Here is an 18,361-nt window from a genome sequence, read left to right on the forward strand (position 1 = left end):
AGTCCAACCTGTCTCTTCTCCAGGAACCCAGGAAGATCCTGCTCTGGCCGAGACCCTGAAGAACGGCTGCTAGCCCGAACGGGCAACAAGGAGCTATACTAAGATCAGCGACCTGAATCCATTCAAGGAATCCTATTCTACGCTCCTAGCTCAAACACAATTTGCCTCTGCTAGGTAACTCAAGGACAGCCTAAAGATTATTTAACAGATTGGCGCACAAAACTGCCTTCGACTGAATTAGACCCTCGGTCCATCAAAGTCGGTATTGTCTGCTCGGACTGGCAGCGGCTCTCCAAGTTCTCAGGCTGAGGTCTGTCCTATTGCCTACTGCCAGATCTTTTAACTGAACCAGTTTAGCGTAGATGTTAAGAGTGGCAGACTCTAATTTGGAGAAGCGGGTTCGATTCCCCACTCCTCCACGTGCAACCGGCCAGATGACCTTGGCTCATTCAAAGTTCTCTCAGAGCTCGCTCAGTCCCACCTACCTCTCAGGGTGTCTTGTTGTGGGGAGAGGAAGGGAAAGGAGATTGTGAGCCCCTCTGAGGCTCCGAGTGAAGTGCAAGGTATAAATCCAATCTCTTCTTTCGTTTAGTCATTTTAACTTCGATGGAGCAGTCAGGCTTGATTTGATGCAGAATCCACTTATTGTCTTTCGGAAACTCAGAGGTAAACATAAAACTCTCATCGACAATTTAAAAAAAATCTTACTTGACTTTAGGGTTTTTGTGATTAAACTGTTGTTGTTTTTTAACTGGCATTAGAGATTGTTGCTGACTAACTAGGTTCAAGATCAACAACATTTTGGGGGTATAAGGTTTCAAGAGCCAAAGTTCTCTTTATCAGATACCTTTGAGTCCCAAAAGCTCCCACCCTGAAAACCTTGCTGGTCATGTAAAATGCTCCTGGACTCAAACCTTGCAGTTGGACATAAGAAGCTGCCTTATACTGAGTCAGACTCTCGGTCCCAGGTTCAATCCCCAGCATCTCCAACTAAAAAAGGTCCAGGCAAGTAGGTGTGAAAAACCTCAGCTTGAAACCCTGGAGAGCCGCTGCCAGTCTGAGCAGACAATACTGACTTTGATGGACCGAGGGTGTGGTTCAGTAGAAGGCAGCTTCATATGTTCAGAAAGCCGCTGCTACCTCTTTGCATCAGATATGTCTGAACACTCAAACCACCCATTAATACAGAGACACAGCAGAAGTGCTCACTCTCAAAAGAGGATGCTGATAATACTGACTTTGATGGACCGAGGAGGGTCTGATTCAGCAAAAGGCAGCTTCATATGTTCAGAAAGCTGCGGCTACCTCTTTGCATCAGATATGTCTGAATACTAAAACCACCCATTAATACAGAGACACAGCAGAAGTGCTCACTCTCAAGAGAGGATGCCTGTTGCATCTCAGTTTGAGTCACTGATCTGGAGCAGTCTGAGTGCTTGCTTAGAATAGTGAAGTGTAGAAAAATAGGGGTAACTTCCACTGAGGTAAGACCATTCTTTCTCTCATGCACACTAAAAGGAAATGGTTTGAGGCAGAAAGACCATTTTAATTTGGGAAAGCAGTGTACCCTCCCCTACCTGAAGGATGGGCAATACAGGACTAGAGTATTAGGCTTGGGTATGGAAGACACAGCTGCTGAACCAAGAAAGCTTCACAAGTAAAAACCTGTTCAAACCATTCACTTTAGCCTGACCTACCTCACAGTTGTTGGATGTAAAGGGGAAAAAAACAAGGAGACACATACTATCCACTGAGAATACAGGACTAGAGTATTAGGCTTGGGTATGGAAGACACAGCTGCTGAACCAAGAAAGCCTCACAAGTAAAAACCTGTTCAAACCATTCACTTTAGCCTGATCTACCTCACAGTTGTTGGATGTAAAGGGGAAAAAAAACAAGGAGACACATACTATCCACTGAGAAACAGTGCAGAACGCCAAAACAGTGCAGAACAAGAAAAGCTCACCTCCAAGATGAAGGGCAGAACGGGAATGAATGTTCTTGTGTTCTCCGACAACAGGGTGAGAGCCCGAACGCAGTGCATGCGCAAGGGGTAGAAACGAGCTGTGGGTACCAGCCTGGTGGGGACACAGAGGGAGAAAAACCAGAGTGATTATAAACCATGGATTTGAACAGAAGAGAAGCCATGTTGGATCAAGCCAATGGCCCATCCAGTCCAACATTCGGTGTCACACAGTGGCCAAAAAAAGAAAAAAGCCCAGATGCCATCAGGAGATCCACCAGTGGGGCAAAGACACTAAACACCCTCCCACTGTGCCCCCCAAGCACCAAGAATACAGAGCATCACTGCCCCAGACAGAAAGTTCCATCTATATCTTGTGGCTAATAGCCACTGACAGACCTCTGCTCCGTATGTTTATCCAATCCCCTCTTGAAGCTGTCTATGCTTGTAGCCACCACCACCTCCTGTAGCAGTGAATTCCATGCATTAATCACTCTTAGGGTGAAGAAGTACTTCCTTTTATTTGTTCTAACCTGACTGCTCAGCAATTTCATTTGATTGCCACAAGTTCTTGTATGGTGAGAAAGGGAGAAAAGTATTTCTTTCTCTCCCTTCCCTACCCGACGAATAATCTTGCAAACCTCTATCATGTCACCCCTCAGTCGACATTTCTCCAAGCTAAAGAGCCCCAAGTGCTTTAACCTTTCTTCATAGGGAAAGTGTTCCAGCCCTTTAATCATTCTGGTTGCCCTTTTCTGCACTTTTATCAGTGCAATGATATCTTTTTTGAGGTGTGGTGACCGGAACTGTACACGGTATTCCAAATGAGGCCACACCATAGATTTATACAGGGGCATTAGAATACTGCCTATTTTCAATTCCCTGAATTCTGACCCTCCTGCAAAGGACGAACTATTTGTAAATCAGTGAAGCTCCCAAACAGGTTGGAGAGGTCATGGCTCAGCTTCCCCTTAGCATGCACAAGGTCCCATATTCAGACCTAAGCATCTCCAGTTATAGAATCTGGCAGAAGGAGCTGAGGAAGAGTCCTGCCGCCTGAAACTCCGGAGAACCACTGCCAGACGGAGTAGATTTTGATGGACCACTAGTCTGATTCAGTGGAAGGCAGCTTCGTGTATGAACAAATACCGTATTTTTCGGTCCACTGAACGCTCCGGATCATAAGACGCAGGTGCCTGGCTGGCAGACAAGGGCGAGATCGCTCCCTCCGCCCCCACCGCAAACCCAGCACATCGCAGGGAGCGATCTCGCCGCTTGTCTCCCAGCCAGGCACGCAGGCGCTGGCGTGCTTCCCCCGCGCCTGCGTGCCTGGCTGGGAGACAAGCGGCGAGATCGCTCCCTGCGAAGTGCTGGGTTTGCGGTGGGGGCGGAGGGAGCGATCTCGCCGCTTGTCTCCCAGACAGGCACGCAGGCACGGAAAAAGCACCCCCCCCCCTCCGCAAACCCAGCGCTTCGCGGAGGGTGGGGTTTCCTCTGTGCCTGGCTTCAGCTGCTGCTTATAGCAAGTGCTGGGATCGGAGGCTTGGCAGCCTCCGATCCCAGCCCTTGCTATAAGCAGCAGCTGAAGCCAGGCAGACAGGCACAGAGGAAGCACACACACACCCCTCCGCAAACCCAGCGCTTCGCAAGCGCCGGCTGTGGAGGGGGCGGCGTGCTTTCTCCCGGCCTGTTTGCATGGCTTCAGTGCTGATGCTTAAAGCAAGCGCCGGGATCGGAGGGCAGAGGGAGCGATCCTGGCGCTTGCTGTAAGCGTCAGAGCTGGAGCCAGGCAGGCAGGCGCGGGGAAGCGCCGGGACGGAGGCAGCGGATCACCCCCCACCTCCCCAGGAAGGTACGTATGGTACCTTCGCTCCATAAGACGCACACACTTTTCCCCCCACTTTTTTTTGGGGGGGGGGAAGTGCGTCTTATGGTGTGAAAAATATGGTAATTAACAGTTCCTCCGCCAAATCTGTGCACGCACACACACTACGGAACACCGTGCAAGCTGACAACACAACACCCCCTCCTCAGCATAGCTCTCCGGAAAAACTAGCTGCCAAGCAAGGCAGTTGTGGCGGTGGAAAGTCAAGTCGCACCCGACTTATGGAGACCTTGCAGGGTTTTCAAGGCATACGGTTTTCAGAGGTGGTTTGCCATTGCCTTTCTCCCTGTAGCAGCCCTGGACTTCTATCCCAGTACAAACCAGGACCAACCCTGCTTAGCTTCTGAGATTTTATAAGGCCAGGCCAGCCTGGGCCATCCAGGTCAGAGTGGAGACAACAGAGTTGGTTTGCCATTGCCTGCCTCTCCTCGGCACAACAGTCCTGGTTTTCCTTGCCAGTCTCCCATCCAAGCAATAACCAGGGTGAGCCTGCTTAGCTTCTGCAATCTGACTCCCCTGGGTCAGCCAATCAGGGTACTAGAAAGGAAATGATCAGCACCGTCACTCTTATGCAAAGCACAGCCGTGGGCTTCCCAATTTGGTGCAGGTCCACTGTGCCACAACGGCTACTTTGAATTTATACAGCACTTTCATAGCTTCACATGTTGCAGTGATCCTTACAGCAGCCTTGTAAAGTAGACCAGACTTATCGCCCCCTTCACACTAGTGAGCAAAAGCTAAGAAGAAGATGATGATATTGGATTTATATCCCGCCCTCCACTCCGAAGAGTCTCAGAGCGGCTCACAATCTCCTTTCCCTTCCTCTCCCACAACAGACACCCTGGGAGGTGGGTGCGGCTGAGAGGGCTCTCACAGCAGCTGCCCTTCCAAGGACAGAGCCTCAGAGCAGCCTACAATCTCCTTTCCCTTCCTCCCCCACAACAGACACTCTGTGAGGTGGGTGGGGCTGAGAGGGCTCTCACAGCAGCTGCCCTTCCAAGGACAGAGCATCAGAGCAGCCTACAATCTCCTTTCCCTTCCTCCCCCACAACAGACACCCTGTGAGGTGGGTGGGGCTGAGAGGGCTCTCACAGCAGCTGCCCTTCCAAGGACAGAGCCTCAGAGCAGCCTACAATCTCCTTTCCCTTCCTCTCCCACAACAGACACCCTGTGAGGTGGGTGGGGCTGAGAGGGCTCTCACAGCAGCTGCCCTTCCAAGGACAGAGCCTCAGAGTGCCCTACAATCTCCTTTCCCTTCCTCCCCCACAACAGACACCCTGTGAGGTGGGTGGGGCTGAGAGGGCTCTCACAGCAGCTGCCCTTCCAAGGACAGCCTCTGCCAGAGCTATGGCTGACCCAAGGCCATGCCAGCAGGTGCAAGTGGAGGAGTGGGGAATCAAACCCGGTTCTCCCAGATAAGAGTCTGCACACTTAACCACTACACCAAACTGGCTCTCCAAGAGAGAACAGGCATTTATGAGAGCCCCCGGCAGACGCCAGATCAAATCGGGGACTTCCTGGACCGTGGCTTACTATGCTACACAGCTAGCACTGAAAGGCAAGCAAATGCAGTTATTTGTACTGAGCAGCGTTCCCTGTAAGCTGAGTTAGAGTGAGCTAGCTCACAGATTTTTAGCCCTCCAGTTCACACATTTTTGTCTTAGCTCAGGAAAAATTACCCCTGAGCACAATAATTTATGCAGTAGCTCACAACTTTAATGCCAGTAGCTCACAAAGTAGAATTTCTGCTCACAAGACTCTGCAGCTTAGAGAGAACACTGGTACTGAGATTTAGTGCCAGCTAGTGATGAGAACGGAGTTGGTTCAGGTAAAGATTAAATGGAAGAGGATGGTATTTAAAGGGAGGAAAAGAGAGAAACAGTGCTCCACAGATGCTCTGGGAGGGAAATTGCTTCTCCAGGTTTAGCATCGACATCTAAAGGTGATTCTCCCACAGCAAACTGTTAAATCCATTCGCTGGCCAGAGACAACAGCCGGGCCGTTATATGAAAAACATATGTTTGCCCACCAAAGTCAGACTACTGAGTCAAGCTGACAGACTGCTGCTTTCAGGCTGGGAAAGGTATTTTCCCAAGACCTGGAACCGGAGATCAAGGAGCTGAAGACACCAGTTGCTAAAGCTGGAACCAACCCCTGAGCTAGGAACAATACCTGTGGAGCTCCAGAGAGGAGCCAGGATCTCACTGGCGTTACCTGGCTCGGCCCCAACTTCCCCTCCCTCTAAACAGCTCCGATGTTGACTCGAGTTCAGGAGTTATTATCCTCCCAAAGTGACTGCCTTGGTAAAACAGTCCCAGAGAGCCAAGCAAATGGGGAACTATTTCCACCGCCACCTCGCACACCCGACTCTCAAAAATTCCCTTCCCCGCTTTCAAAACCATTTTACAACCCGATCCCCAGATCACAGCTCTGGTTCTGAGAAGCAAATCCCACCACGCTGGCCCCCCGAGAAGAGACTGCTGAGGTCGTAAAAGCGAACGCTGCATCAGCCGCACCGCATAAATCACGCAGCCGCCCCCCTTCACCTATTTCCCTCCACCCTCTCTGCCAAATAGTGAAATAATTATCATTGGATCCATTATGGAAATAAATCTACTTTCGTGCCCAAGACCTGGCAACCGGCAAAGGGGGGATGACGAAAACCTTCTACAGGAATTAATTGATTGGGGGATAAACCTGTTAAAAGGTATAGATTTACTGTAAACCAGGGCCATTAATTTCCAGAGAGCTTCGACGTGGCAGTCGGCTTAAAAACTTTCCAGCGGCTAGGGACAGTCCGGGAATAAAGTATGCGCAGGAACGCTTTGTCGCCTGCTCCAGGCAGTGGGGCTGGCTGCCTCACAAGCGGGGGCGGGGGAGACAGCCCACTGGCTGCAATGTTCTCTAACCCAGCCTTGAAGTACCGTACTCGCCGCACCACGAACCATATCCAAAAGGCATGTGAATTCTGAAATTCATAAGAATCCTAGTATTCATATACAACAAGCAGGGGTTTTGATTGGCAACCAAAGAGCTAATTGCCTGGACAGATTAAAATAACGTTGTTTCGGTCTGTGGTTGTGCCCACCACTCCGTGTCAGAATTTGTAAGGTACTCATGGGCTCAAAAAGATTGGGGATCCTTAATGTTTGGTGTAGTGGTTAAGTGCGTGGACTCTTATCTGGGAGAACTGAGTTTGATTCCCCACTCCTCCACTTGCACCTGCTGGAATGGCCTTGGGTCAGCCATAGCTCTGGCAGAGGTTGTCCTTGAAAGGGCGGCTGCTGTGAGAGCCCTCTCAGCTCCACCCACCTCAGGGGGTGTCTGTTGTGGGGGGAGAAGATACAGGAGATTGTGAGCCGCTCTGAGTCTCTGATTCAGAGAGAAGGGCGGGGTATAAATCTGCAATTCTTCTTCTTCTTCTTAGTGTACACATATTCAACCCCCATACACACAGCTTTCTGCCACCCACCTGGTCCCAATACACTAGCCTTTCTCATGGCTAAATTTTCCTTCATTGTATTTTATTGGACTCTTGAGTACCACCCTGGGCAGCATGGAAATTCCCGCCCCCCATTTTATCTTTGTAGCTCCTTTATTTATTTAATTCACTGGTACACCACACTTTTCCTCCTTCTCAAAGTATGTCAAAAAAACAATAATAAAAACCATTAAAAGAACATTTTTTTATCCTGCCCCCTCCTTTAAGGTGCTTCAGAACAGCATACGTCATTTTCCCCTCCCATGTTTTAGCCTCACAGGGTGACTAGACCGAGGTCACTGAGTTAGCTTAGTGGCTGAATTGGGATTTGAACCCAAGTCTTCCCTTTCCCAGGACAACACTAACCGCTACACCACACTGCCTCCCTCAAAACATTCTTGCACAGCTGGTAAAATGGCCACCGCTTTCCTGTCAACAGTGAATCTTAGCCTCTAGCTCTTTAGATTATGTGAAGTAGTTCACACACATCACCTCAATAATTTTTGTAACAACCCTGTAAAGTAGGTTAATACAATTTGTCCCCCATCTGAAAGATGAAGAATAAGGACTTCCTGAAGGCTGCCTAATTAGTGAGTTCACAGCTGGGGAATTTGCAAGAAAGACACAAGGGATAGAGATGACTACAGACAGTCCTGTAGGCCCTAGCTCAGCATAACAGCTAAGTGGATGACCTGTGAACCAGGCAGTCACGGGTTCAAACTTCACACATTCACTCAGCTTTGGTTCCCCTTGGGAATCAAAATATTGGCCTGCTTTACAGAGCTATTGTAAGCAATATGATGAAATTATTTATACTCTGCTTTTCTCCCTGCTGGGGACCCAAAGCAGCTTATCACACTGTACCCTATCCTCCAATTTATCTTCCCAACAACAAATCTATGAGGTAGACTATAACAGGCCCAAAGTCAACAGATGAGTTTCCACAGCAGAGCAAGGATTCAAACCTGGTTTCCCCAGGGCCTCGTTCATCGCTCTAACTGCTACGCCACATTGGCCAATGCTAAAGTACAGTTATCGTCAGCCAGTGCTCTGTTCTGTGGTGAATTTAGCAGAAAGGCAAGCCAACCCCATGACATACACAGCACCGCCTGACCACCAAGGACGGGAAGACAGCAGGGTGTGGCGAGGAAAGGAAGTCTCCACAGCTTGTTACAATAAATCTTTTAATGACAGGATTATTTTTTTATTAGCTCCTCATCCGTCACTGGCAGGGAAGGCCAGATGCGGCCCTAAAGTCTTTGGCTGGGACTGTACTGAAGTCGAACAAGAGCAAGGATTATGACTACAGAACAGCCCCCTCTCCCATTCCAGAAGAGCTGCACCTCTCCCCTGATGTGGTTCTCTGGAAAGAGGAAACAAAAGTATATGGTCAAAGAACCAAGGCTCACCCAAGATCTAGAAGGGGGCCCTCAACATGGCGTCCGCAAATATGTTTCCTGATTTCTTGCCAAGTGTTTTTAGAAAGTGGGCAGGATCAGGTGGGACTTTTGTTCAGCAGAGTTTCTGACTGGACTGAGGGAATCCAATTATCTGTGCAGACTAACAGGCATCTTGTTAAACAGAACTTCTGCCGGAAATACTAATGTTACTATTATCGTTATGCATAACCTCACTCCCTGACATTTCGTGGTTGGTTTCCTGTGGTGGCCATTTTGTGGTTGTGCCCACCATCCTATGTCAGAATTCCAAAGATGCCAGCAGACTCAAAAAGGTTGGTGATTCTTGACCTAGAACTTCACCAGTGGCTCAAGACTGATAGAAGGTTCCATTTGGCCAAAAAGCTCACTGGATAAGCAACTCTTTACTTACTTCCCTCATCCTAGCCTAATTCGTAAGGTTTTATGGTAATTGGCACAAACTTTACTGAAACAATGGAAAAATAATCAAACTTTTACGCCCACACAGTGCTACAAAATAGGGTTTCTAGGGTGCGGGATCATTCCCGCTGCCACTCCAGCAGCCAAGGGGAGGCAAAAAAAAAAAATCATTTGTCAGGTGATGGTGTGACATCACTGCCAGGAAAAACCTGACAAATGGACTGCCAGAAACTCTATAGTTTTGTCATAAAGTTTCCAGATAGAGTGGACTGACCTCACAAATAAGAATTCTCTGGGGAAAGTACTGCCAAAAAGCTGCAGTGAAGAAGGGGGGAAAAACATGGCAATAGACTGAGAGGGTTTTGAAAGTACCTCACCCCTTGACAGGTATCTTAAAGTCAGTGTCTCAGAAAATATACCTCACAAATAACAACTGTGTGGAAAAATTACCACAGGAAGGGGAGGGGAAGCAGCGGTCTCCTCAACACCGTCTCCTCATCAACATTTTGTAAATGAAAGTAAGGAAGTACTTGTTACATCTCAATCATGATATCTAGGACAGCGAGGAAGGAAGGAAGGAAGGAAGGAAGGAAGGAAGGAAGGAAGGAAGGAAGGAAGGAAGGAAGGAAGGAAGGAAGGAAGGAAGGAAGGAAGGAAGGAAGGAAGGAAGGAAGGAAGGAAGGAAGGAAAGCTGCCTTGCAAGGTTGTTGTGTGAGGATAAAATGGAGGAGAGGAGAACAATGTAAGCTGCTTTGGGTTCACATCAGGGAGAAACATATGAAACTGGCCTTATACTGAACCAGCCCATTAAGAACAGGCAAAGGTCTTTCCCATCACTTCCTGCCTGGTCCTTTTAACTGAGATGCCGGGATTGAACCCGGGACCTTCTGCATGCTAAGCAGATACTCTACCACCAACCACAGGAAGGCGGGGTACAAATGAAGTAAATGATCCTGCCTTGATTTAAATACCAGGAGGAAGTTTGTTCTTTTTGGTTAAAGAACAGCATAAAATTGTCCTGCCGCACATTCTCAACAGCTCAAAATACTTTGCTGCAGCTGTGCACGCATGGAGCTTTGGCATTCATGTGCACACACCTATTTCTAGAGACTCCAGGAAGGAACTAAACCCTGAAGAACAACACTAGCCACTCGCACTGAAACATTCAAAGCAGCATCCCACACAACAAAAACAGGGACAGTGATTTACCAGAGAGAAAATGGGGCTGCCGTTGGGAAACAGTGGTGGGAAACGCCTCAGTCTCAACTCCCGCTATACTTTTTGTTCTCGGCAAAGCAATTCCTGAGCAACAGCCGCCAAAATTCAATCTGGCAGCCGAGCGCGACACTCCTGAACCCTGCGAGACCACTCCATCAACCCCATAATCTCCGCCAAACCGTGCAAAATTAAGGCCAGCTGGGGCCACTCATTTTCCTGTAACATCATTCCTCATTTCCCCTTCCTCCCCACCCCCACCATTACCCTCTTAACGGAGGAACCGTTTCTCCCCATGTACAGAGGAGAGTGAGAATCCGGAGGAACCATGTGAAAGGAGCCAATTCTGGCAACCCTGTGCCGCCAGTTATCTTGTTTAAACACATTTCAAATTCCGCCCTAGTCCCTGCCTGGAGCAATAAACCTCTAGCAGATGACAATTACTCCCCCCCCACAGACACAACCTTGTTCCAAGACAGTTGAGAAGTGAGAATGGAAGTTCTCCCCCCACCCCCCCACAATCCTTTTACTCCTCTGGTTTCTTGCTTCTGCTCCTCCATTGTTTCTCTAGGGCAAAGCTCCACCTTGTGGATGAAAGTTAAAGGGCGGAAACACACACACACACACAAGTTTCTCTCCACCAAAATCTCAGGAGGATCATAAAATATGCTAGGGGCATGCAATAAAATTACTCATCCGGGAATTCAGATTCAAATTTAAAGTCAACAACTTCCAATGCAGAAGGCAAGAAAAGCGGCTAGGGCCAGATGCAGGGAGTCGGGTTCAAATCCCCAGGCCTTTTTTTTGTAGCAGAACTCTTTGCATATTAGGCCATACCCCCTGATGTAGCCAATCCTCCTGGAGCTTGCAGTAGGCCCTGTAAGAAGAGCCCTGTAAGCTCTTGGAGGATTGGCTACATCAGGGGTCTGTGGCTAATATGCAAAGGAGTTCCTGCTACAAAAAAACCCCTGTAAACCATTGAATCCTGAAGCTCCGTGGATCACTCTGTATCTCCCATCCCCAGAGGATTTCACAAGGATAAGACTGGAGTGTAAAGAGGAGGGAACCAAGTATGCCCCCCCCCCCAAAAAAACCCTCATTGGTGGAAGAAAAGAATAATGAAAGAGATATGGGGCAATAAAGAGAGACAGGAGTTTTTGTTTTTGTTTTATAAATTACTTCCGGTGGGGTGTCCCTCAACATTACTCAGCATAAATCGACAGTAAAGTTCATTATTATTTAAGTTTCTGCAAAAACAAAGCATGATATAATATCAAAATATAGAATTCAGTAAAGAGTTACAAAACTCTATTGGCAGCCTGTGTATTTTTTTTTTTAATTCTGTCGTGTGTATAACCTGTCTTTCTCTTGCCAGTTTGGAGTAGAGTTAGAGAGGCAGTTTGGTGTAGTGGTGAAGTGTGCGAACTCTTACCTGGAAGAACTGGGTTTGATTCCCCACTCCTCCACTTACAGCTGCTGGAATGGCCTTGGATCAGCCATAGCTCCAGTAGAAGTTGTCCTTGAAAGGGCAGCTGCAGTAAGAGCTCTCTCATCCCACCTACCTCACAGGGTGTCTGTTGTGGGGGGGGGGGGGGATGGTAAAAAGAGATTGTGACCGCTCTGAGATTCAGAGTATAGGGTGGGATATAAATCCAATACCACCTTCTTCTTGCTATGGAACTCAGAGTGGTGAACCCGAGGACTTGAATCCTGTGGTCTATGAACTGAACTGGGCTATAGAAACAGCAAGTTTCCCATGGGTCAGCAGAATTATTAGGAAGCGGACCAAAAACAAGTCTGCCAGTATCATAATGCCCCTGCATATATCTATAGTGTGGCATCACTGAGAATACTGTGTACAGTTCTGGTCACCGTACCTCAAAAAGATATTCTGACATTGGAAGAAGTGCAGAAAAGGGCAACAAAAATGATTAAGGGGATGGAACGCCTTCCCTCTGAAGAAAGGTTACAGACGTTAAGGCTCTTTAGCTTGGGGAGATGACTACTGAGGGGTGACATGAGAGAGGCTTACAAAATGATGCATGGGATAGAGACGGTAGAGAAAGAAGTACTTTTCTCTCTTTCTCACAATACAAGAGCTCAGGAGCACTCAATGAAATTAATGAGCAGTAGGTTTAGAACAGATAAAAGGAAGCCCTTCTTCACCCAAAGAGTAATTAACACATGGCATTCACTGCCGCACGAAGCAGCGGCAGCTACAAACCTAGACAGCTTCAAGAGGGGATTGGATAAACTCATGGAGCAGAGTATAAATGGAACATTCTGTCTGGGGCAGTGATGCTCTGTATTCTTGGTGCTTGGGGGGCAACAGTGGGAGGGCTTCTGGAGGTCTGGCCCCGCTGGTGGTCCTCCTGATGGCACCTGGGGTTTGGCCAGTTTGTGACACAAAGCGTTGGGACTGGATGGGCCCCTGGCCTGATCCAACATGCCTTCTCTTACGTTCTTATGACCTTCCCCCTGAACGTCATAGGGGGAGGGTGGAAATGGGCAAAACCACCCTCTCTTTTGTCCATAGGACGAAACAGGATTATAATATCCAAGACAAAATTTCCAGAATGTCTCCCTGCCAGGCAGTATCCAGACCCACCAAGTGGATCCAACACATACCCTGGAAACCAGAATAAACAAACATGGGAGGGAAAGCAAAGGGGTGGCGGGAATTCCAGCACAGTCTCATCGGCAGAATGGTGGAAAGCAAAGAAGAGAATCCCCAGGTCTGGTTGTACCCTTCTCCATCCCTTCTCTCTACTTCAAAAAGAAAATGGGACTTTTTTGTGAAGAAGAAGAAGAAGAAAAAGAAGAAGATATTGGATTTATATCCCGCCCTCCACTCCGAAGAGTCTCAGAGCGGCTCACAATCTCCTTTACCTTCCCCCACCCACAACAGACACCCTGTGAGGTGGGTGGGGCTGGAGAGGGCTCTCACAGCAGCTGCCCTTTCAAGGACAACCTCTGCCAGAGCTACGGCTGACCCTAGGCCATGCCAGCAGGTGCAAGTGGAGGAGTGGGGGAATCGAACCCGGTTCTCCCAAATAAGAGTCCACACACTTAACCACTACACCAAACTGGCTCTTTGTGGCCGGGGGGGGGGGGGGAGGTGGGGAGAAGAACTCCAAGGAAGTGAACAATTCTAATAATTAAAGAACTGTGTGTTGTAAAGTTGCATTTTTTCATTGGTGAGGGACGGACACCCTCAATGTGCTCAGAATCACACAAGTGTGCACAGGTGTATGTGTGTATACACACACACACACACAGGACTTTTTTTGTAGCAGGAACTCCTTTGCATATTAGGCCACACACTCCTGATGTAGCCAATCCTCCAAGAGCTAACAGGGCTCTTCTTACAGGACCTACTGTAAGCTCCAAGAGAACTGGCTACACTGGGGAGGTATGGACTAATATGCAAAGCAGTTCCTGCTACAAAAAAGAGGCCTGTATATACACACAGTTTTGTAGAAAAAGCCCAGCAGGAACTCATTTGCATATTAGGCCACACACCCTGACACTAAGCCAGTCAGAACTGTGTTCCTGTTTTTTAAAAAGCCCCCGTATGTATATATTTCAAGAGGCATATAAACTAAGATTATAGGGAGGTGTTTAGTGAACATGGGTTAAACGGGGGAGGACCGGGCTACAAGATTAAGACCCTCAGTTCTCAGGAGTGATTCTGACTTGGGAGATGGAAAATGTCATTCAGCCGCAGCTGACTTACGGCAACTCTGTAGGGTTTTCTGGGCAAGAGATGTCCAACGATGGTTTGCCATTGCCTGCCTCTGCGTCGCGACCACTGGTCTCCCATCCAAATACTAACAAGGCCCAGCCCTGCTTAGCAGCCAAGATTATTCTCAGAAGGATACTTGCAATAAATAGTGGGTTCGAATTACAGCAAAAAAGGTATCGGCTGGATATTCGGAAATCTTTTTTTACAGTAAGAGCAGTTCAGCAGCGGAGTCGGCTACCGAGGGAGGTGGCGAGCTCCCCCGCACTGGTGGTCTTCAAGCAGCAGCTGGATGAACACTCAACTAGGATGCTAGAGGCCAGGGGTGACCAAACTGTGGTGTGGGAGCCACATGTGGCTCTTTCACACCTATGGTGCAGCTCTACGAGTCCCCGCTGCACTGTTGGCCAGCTTGGAAAAGGCATTTCTCTCTTTAAATCACAGGAGAGCCAGTCTGGTGTAGTGGTTAAGTGTGCGGACTCTTATCTGGGAGAATCGGGTTTGATTCCCCACTCCTCCACTTGCACCTGCTGGAATGGCCTTGGGTCAGCCATAGCTCTGGCAGAGGGTGTCGTTGAAAGGGCAGCTGCTGTGAGAGCCCTCTCCAGCCCCACCCACCTCACAGAGTGTTTGTTGTGGGGGAGGAAGGTAGAGGAGATTGTGAGCCACTTTGAGACTCTTCAGAGTGGAGGGCGGGATATAAATCCAATACCTTCATCTACCTCACAGCGAGTCTGTTGTGGGGGGGGGGGTGGTAAAGGAGATTGTGAGCTGCTCTGAGACTCCTCGGAGTGGAGGGCGGGATATAAATCCAATACATTCATCTACCTCACAGGGTGTCTGTTGTGGGTGGGGGGGGGGAAGGTAAAGGAGATTGTGAGCCACTCTGAGACTCCTCGGAGTGGAGGGGCGGGATATAAATCCAGTATCTTCATCTACCTCACAGCGAGTCTGTTGTGGGGGGGGGAGGTAAAGGAGATTGTGAGCTGCTCTGAGACTCTTCAAAGTGGAGGGCGGGATATAAATCCAATATCTTCATCTACCTCACAGGGTGTCTGTTGCGGGGGGGAAGGAGATTGTGAGCTGCTCTGAGATTCCTCGGAGTGGAGGGTGGGATATAAATCCAATATCTTCATCTACCTCACAGGGTGTCTGTTGTGGGGGGGGGGAGGTAAAGGAGATTGTGAGCTGCTCTGAGATTCCTCGGAGTGGAGGGCGGGATATAAATCCAATATCTTCATCTACCTCACAGGGTGTCTATTGTGGGGGGGGGGGGGGGAGGTAAAGGAGATTGTGAGCCACTCTGAGACTCTTCAGAGTGGAGGGCGGGATATAAATCCAATATCATCTTCTTCTTCTCAGAGCCAGCTGGCAGCATGGAGAATACATCTGAAGCTAAACTTGCTTTTTCCCCCACCTCTTCCTCCCTCCCCCAATCTATTTTTCTATTTTCCTTTCATTTTGCAGCACCTTGAACATCTGACATTTATTCTACGTGGCTCTTAACGCTAAGAAATTTTGGTCACCCCTGCTCTAGGTTGATCCTTCATCGAGCAGGGGGCTGGACTAGATGGCCTCTGTGGACCCTTTCAACACTATAATTCTGTTATTCCTCGTTACGTCCTCATAATCTTCATACCAGACATGCCGGTTTGAATAATGGCGTTCGCTGCAATGTGTCTGTTATGTCCATTCATTGTAGCTGCAGAGCATCCGTGGGACAGAGAGTCACACCTGGTCCCATAAAGACAGCCCCACACTAATCGCTGGTCTGGATGTAACAGTTGGCAATAAATTCCACTCCCTCCTCATATTATCCCAAAGACTCGTCAAGTTCCCCGTTCCGGAAAGCCTCCAGGCAGCTGATTTATCTGCCCGGACAGGTGGAAAACGGCTTCGACTCGTTGGCAGGACAATTAAAAGCGGCGCTTAAGTGACAGGAAGACATCTCTCCGGGGAAGAGAGACGGAAGAGGGAAGGAGACAAGGCAGGCTCCGGAAATCACCGAAACCTGTTTATCTTCATCAACACTCAGCGCAACCTGGGAGCGCAAGCGGGGTGCCGTTTGGAAACCCAGAATCTGGACGCGGCACTAACAGGATTTTCGGGAGATTGCTGGAGTATACCGCACGCCTATTAACCACCAACAGTTTCCAATCGTGGTATCAGCTGTCGTGCATGTGTTTTTGAAATAACAAGCACTCCGGAAGGCTTCATACACGGAGGCAGTTTTACTCAAACGAACGGAGCATCGGCTCGACTAATCTGCTACGACCTGGAGCAGTCACCTATTTTTTGCAACCGTCGTGATTGCGGCGGCTTCTGATTCCCTAATCTTTACGATAAGGGACGTGCACTCTGGGGAACGAGAAAATAAGATCTGTGGGTCCTGACAGCTGTTGCAAGGGGGGGGGGGAACCAATATGGGAGCAATCAAAATTTGAGAGAGAAAGAGGCAGAAACGCTGAAGGTGCGGCTGAAAGAACAGATAAAACTACCGAGTCCAAAGTCTAGGATTCACTCTCAAGGCAAGTCACCCTTAACTGACCAATCCCTGCGTGGAATTCTCTTATTTCTATACAGGATTTATAGCCCACCATTCCCACTGTGAAGCCAAAGCATACTTCCTTTGGGCTTTAGGTAAAGAGACAAGCACTAACTTAGGAGAAAGCCAGAATGGAGTAGCGATGAGAGTGCCAGACTAGGAGCTGGGAGACCCAGGTTCGAATCTCCACTCTACCACAAAGGTAATGGAGTGAATTTAGACCGCTCACTGTCTGTTATGAAGACAAACACACGCAAGCCATCCTAAGCCCACTGGAGGAATAGTGTGATATAAATCATAGAATCATAAGAGTTGGAAGGGCTCACCGGTGTCATCTAGTCTAACCCCATACACAATGCAGGAAGCTCACAAATACATCCCCCCCCTGAACACACAGACGTCCCCAGTGAGCTTTGCTCCAAGCTCAGAAGATGGCAAACACCTTCAGGATCCCTGCCAAGTAATTACTTCCAAGCGGCCATCAGCATTTCCCTGGGTGTGTCAGAAAGGGCCACGAGAACTAAGCACTGATGCAACCCAACCTGCTCTCCTTTGTATCTAAACACCTGCAATCTATAATTTTTAAATTAAAAACACACTGCCAAATTAATTGGAAACACATTTTTAGTCCATCAGTAGGCTTTCAGCGGTGAATCTAACTGAGCAACCTTTGGGAGGTCTACTCAGAGAGTAAGTCCCATTTTACTCAATAAGGCTTACTCACAGGGAAGTGTTCTTAGGACTGTAGTCCTCATATACAGATAAGATGCCTTCAGAAGTCGGCTCCCTGTGAGATCTGTCAAAGCCTCTACACATTTCTGAAGCGATTGAAGATTTCCACACACGCCCCCCGGTTTAAATCAAGTTGCTTTTGGTGGCAAGGAATAGAAGAAGAAGAAGATATCGAAGAGTCTCAGAACGGCTCACAATCTCCTTTACCTTCCTCCCCCACAACAGTCACCCTGTGAGGTGGGTGGGGCTGAGAGGGCTCTCCCAGAAGCTGCCCTTTCAAGGACAACCTCTGCCAGAGCTATGGCTGACCCAAGGCCATTCCAGCATCAGTAAGTGGAGGAGGGGGGAATCAAACCCGGTTCTCCCAGATAAGAGTCCGCACACTTAACCACTATGGCTGACCCAAGGCCATTCCAGCAGCTGCAAGTGGAGGAGTGGGGAATCCAACCAGGTTCTCCCAGATAAGAGACCTCACACTTAACCACTATGGCTGCCCCAAGGCCATTCCAACAGCTGCAAGTGGAGAAGTGGGGAATCAAACCCGGTTCTCCCAGATAAGAGTCCGCACACTTAACCACTAGAGGGATGAAAAGCATTGGGACTCTGTAGGGCAGGGGTTCCCAACCCCAGGGCTATGGACCGGTCCCGGTCCATGGCCCATTAGCAACCAGGCCACGGACTGAGGCAGAAACCTTCACCTACTCCTTATTTAAAGACCCCCCTGGGAGGCAGGTACAGGGTCCCAGGGACTGCATGGGGGCAGTCTGGGGTAGCAAAACCCCCAGCATCCGCCACCCCCACCGGTCCGTGGAAAAACTGTCTTCCACAAAACCGGTCCCTGGTGTCAAAAAGGTTGGGGGCCAATATTACCTTTCAGAGCCATTTGACAACACTAAGGGAGTCCTTTTTAACTACTCAAAAGTTACTTTAAAAAGTTGTATCTTAACAAAACAATGTAGA

General features: G+C 48.7%; 1 protein-coding gene across 1 annotated transcript in view; it reads right to left on the reverse strand.

The window, feature by feature from the left end:
* The window catches only part of NOC2L (NOC2 like nucleolar associated transcriptional repressor), a 107,444-nt gene that overhangs the window by 50,484 nt on the left and 38,599 nt on the right, over window positions 1-18,361 (reverse strand). Inside the window, exon 12 of the mRNA XM_060259440.1 lies at window positions 1,967-2,078. Within this exon, the coding sequence (XP_060115423.1) occupies window positions 1,967-2,078 (112 nt within the window). The remainder of the gene's footprint in view (window positions 1-1,966; window positions 2,079-18,361) is intronic.

Source organism: Heteronotia binoei, chromosome 18 (assembly GCF_032191835.1).
Source record: "Heteronotia binoei isolate CCM8104 ecotype False Entrance Well chromosome 18, APGP_CSIRO_Hbin_v1, whole genome shotgun sequence".
In the NCBI taxonomy this organism is placed as follows: domain Eukaryota; kingdom Metazoa; phylum Chordata; class Lepidosauria; order Squamata; family Gekkonidae; genus Heteronotia; species Heteronotia binoei.